The sequence below is a fragment of the Nematolebias whitei genome, chromosome 5 (assembly GCF_014905685.2).
Source record: "Nematolebias whitei isolate Nwh7 chromosome 5, NemWhi1, whole genome shotgun sequence".
In the NCBI taxonomy this organism is placed as follows: Eukaryota; Metazoa; Chordata; class Actinopteri; order Cyprinodontiformes; family Rivulidae; genus Nematolebias; species Nematolebias whitei.
Window position 1 is genome coordinate 43,387,439 of NC_056502.1, and position 2,941 is coordinate 43,390,379.

A 2,941-nucleotide genomic window follows, 5' to 3' on the forward strand; every position below is an offset into this window, starting at 1 on the left:
ATAAAATCAACTAAAATCAGTGATAAAATCAACTAAAATCAATGATATAATCAACTAAAATCAGTGATAAAATCAACTAAAATCAATGATATAATCAACTAAAATCAATGATAAAATCAACTAAAATCAGTGATAAAATCAACTAAAATCAATGATAAAATCAACTAAAATCAGTGATAAAATCAACTAAAATCAGTGATAAGATCAACTAAAATCAGTGATAAAATCAACTAAAATCAATGATAAAATCAACTAAAATCAATGATAAAATCAACTAAAAGCAATTATAAAATCAACTAAAATCAATGATAAAATCAACTAAAATCAATGATAAAACCAACTAAAATCAATGATAAAATCAACTAAAATCAATGATAAAATCAACTAAAATCAAAGATACAATCATGTGGAGGCAGAATAGGCTTGCTTAAAAAGAAAAGTCTTTAAGCCTTTTTAAAAGTCAGTCAATGATTGTGGAGCTCTCAGATATTCAGGGAGGGAGTTCCAGAGGTGGGCGGCAGCCACACAGAATGCCCGATCTCCCATGGTTCTTAATTTAGTTCGTGGAATGTGGAGGAGATTACTGTTCTGTGATCGTAGGGACCGGGTGGATGAATATGGAGCAAGAAGGTCCTTCAGATAATCTGGTGAATTTCCGTATAAACACTGATGGGTGATGAGAGCAATTTTGTACTGAATTCTGTAGGTGACAGGAAGCCAATGGAGGTTATGGAGAATGGGTGTAATATGTTCAAATTTACGAGCTCTCAATAAAATCCTGGCTGCACCGTTCTGAATATATTGAAGCTTCTGAAGGTTTTTGTCGAGGATTCCAGAAAACAGGGAGTTGCAGTAGTCGAGCCTGGAGGAGACAAAAGCATGGACGAGTTTCTCTGCAACAGCAAAAGTGAGAGATGGACGAAGTTTGGAGATATTTTGGAGATGGAAGAAACAGGTTTTAAACAGATGCTTAATGTGATTTTCAAATGTAAGATGAGTTCATTCTTACTCCAAGATTTGTAAGAGAGGTGGAGAGGGGGATGTCTGTACAAGTTCAGTGTGCTCAGAGTACCAGAGTCCAGGTCAACGTCAGATAAACTCCCATCCACAGACTGCACATATGAGGGGAGTGGTGGTGCAGAGGTTAGAGAAGGTGGGCCTGTGATCGGAAGGTCGCTGGTTCAACTCCCCGGACTGATAACATCAAAATGTGGGTGGGAAAGGTGTAGCACCCACACCTGTCTCCACCCTCATTTGCCCCACTATGGGCCCTTGAGCAAGGCCCTTAACCCCCAGCATCTGCACCTTAACAGGTCTCTCTTGTAAACGAGTCCTCGTGGCTCAATGAGACAACCTGTATGAATAAAGTTTGAGTGAAATGAAATGTTTGCAGGAGGGTGTCTGGGTGTGTACCACTCTAGACAATAAATAAATTGTGAATTTATGATGGAGCTTTTTTTTTTTTATTGAAAAGTGACATCCACCACCTTCACAAGCATGTTGCTACAGAGCAGCTCAGTGTTCAAAACCTTAAATATCATGCACGTCTCCTTCAGGAGCCATCGCTGCAAGTCTTCAGGAGTATTTCTCCACGTGAAAGCAGGGCTGAGTGTTGCTGCTCAGAGAACAATCATCATCTACGCTCACTGTTTTAATCCCTCTGCAGTTCGTCTGTACCGCGCGGTGCATGTGACGTAAAGTGTGGCGCTGAACCAACGAGAGGCATCAGAGGTGTAAGAACACCACCTGCAGACCTGAGACATGAAGGTGTCATCACATGCTCCCACACAATGATGAAACGTGCGCTCTGCATTTAACTCATCCCACCTGAGATACACCCAGGTGGAGCAGCGGGCAGCTATAGGTGTCTTGTTCAAGGACTCCACGGCATATGGGTATGGCAGGGACTCGAACCTGTGACTTTCCCTGCTTCATGTTGAAGGAAACGGTGTTTACAAACTATAAAATCTGAAATGACCTCTATCCCAACAAATCACTAATAAACCTGATCAGTGATATCTCTGATATATTGTTAATTGTCAGGCATTTGGACAGAACATCCAACATCTGCAGCTAGAAGATATGAATCATGCAGCAATCACATTCTAATCTGATTAAACTGATCCACAATGAGTTAATTAAAATAAAGTGTCAGACATGTTCATTGGACCCCTCAAGAGAAACTTGATGTTCTGCTTTACTATTGAGTCAAAGAGTTGGACAGGACTTCAATGGGTTACTGCTATAGAAACATCTTGCTGCAAATAAAAGTGACTGTGATTATGGATGCTCTTTGATTTCTGTGCAGTGGGTTTGTCCAGTTACTGGCCTAAGCAGACACTTGACACATTGATGGTTAAGAAGGAGGAACTTTTCTGGCCTCTTCCTTTAAAGGAAGGACGACGTGGTTGGAGCAGCAAGGTTAAAGAACTGCTCCAGAGTTTATGGCTAAGAAAATAAAAGAGAAATAGAAGGAGTGTAAATAGTGCAGGCTGGTTGTCATGACATGTGCACTAACTGTTTGAAAAGACAAGTTCTGTGTGCTTACCAAAAACACGCTCGTCGTTGATGTTCTTGATGCAGAACCAGAGGCCTGCAGGGAACGTACACACCAGGATGTGCAGGTCAAAGAAGAAGGAGACCCAGGTGGTGGGCTGGTGCTCAGACACTGATGCTATGATGGGTATGTGGATCTTAGCGTAGCTGGAAATCACATGAAAGCCAAACAGAGGTCCAAGAGGACAGGAAGTGGGTGGAACAAGAGGAAAACCCATTATAACATTGACCAGCACATGTTCATGTGTTACCATGAAGCTACCTGATGTTAAACCAGATGTTACACCTGATGTCACACCTGGTGTTACACCTGATGTCACACCTGGTGTTACACCTGATGTTACACCTGATGTCACACCTGGTGTTACACCTGATGTTACACCTG

The 2,941-nt window shown here is 41.4% G+C and overlaps 1 protein-coding gene across 1 annotated transcript in view; it reads right to left on the reverse strand.

The window, feature by feature from the left end:
* Nucleotides 1-2,941, reverse strand: part of LOC119409564 (dolichyl-diphosphooligosaccharide--protein glycosyltransferase subunit STT3B) — a gene marked incomplete in the record, with an annotated part of 122,531 nt that overhangs the window by 7,730 nt on the left and 111,860 nt on the right. The window contains 1 exon segment of the mRNA XM_037676466.1: nucleotides 2,549-2,703. Within this exon segment, the coding sequence (XP_037532394.1) occupies nucleotides 2,549-2,703 (155 nt within the window).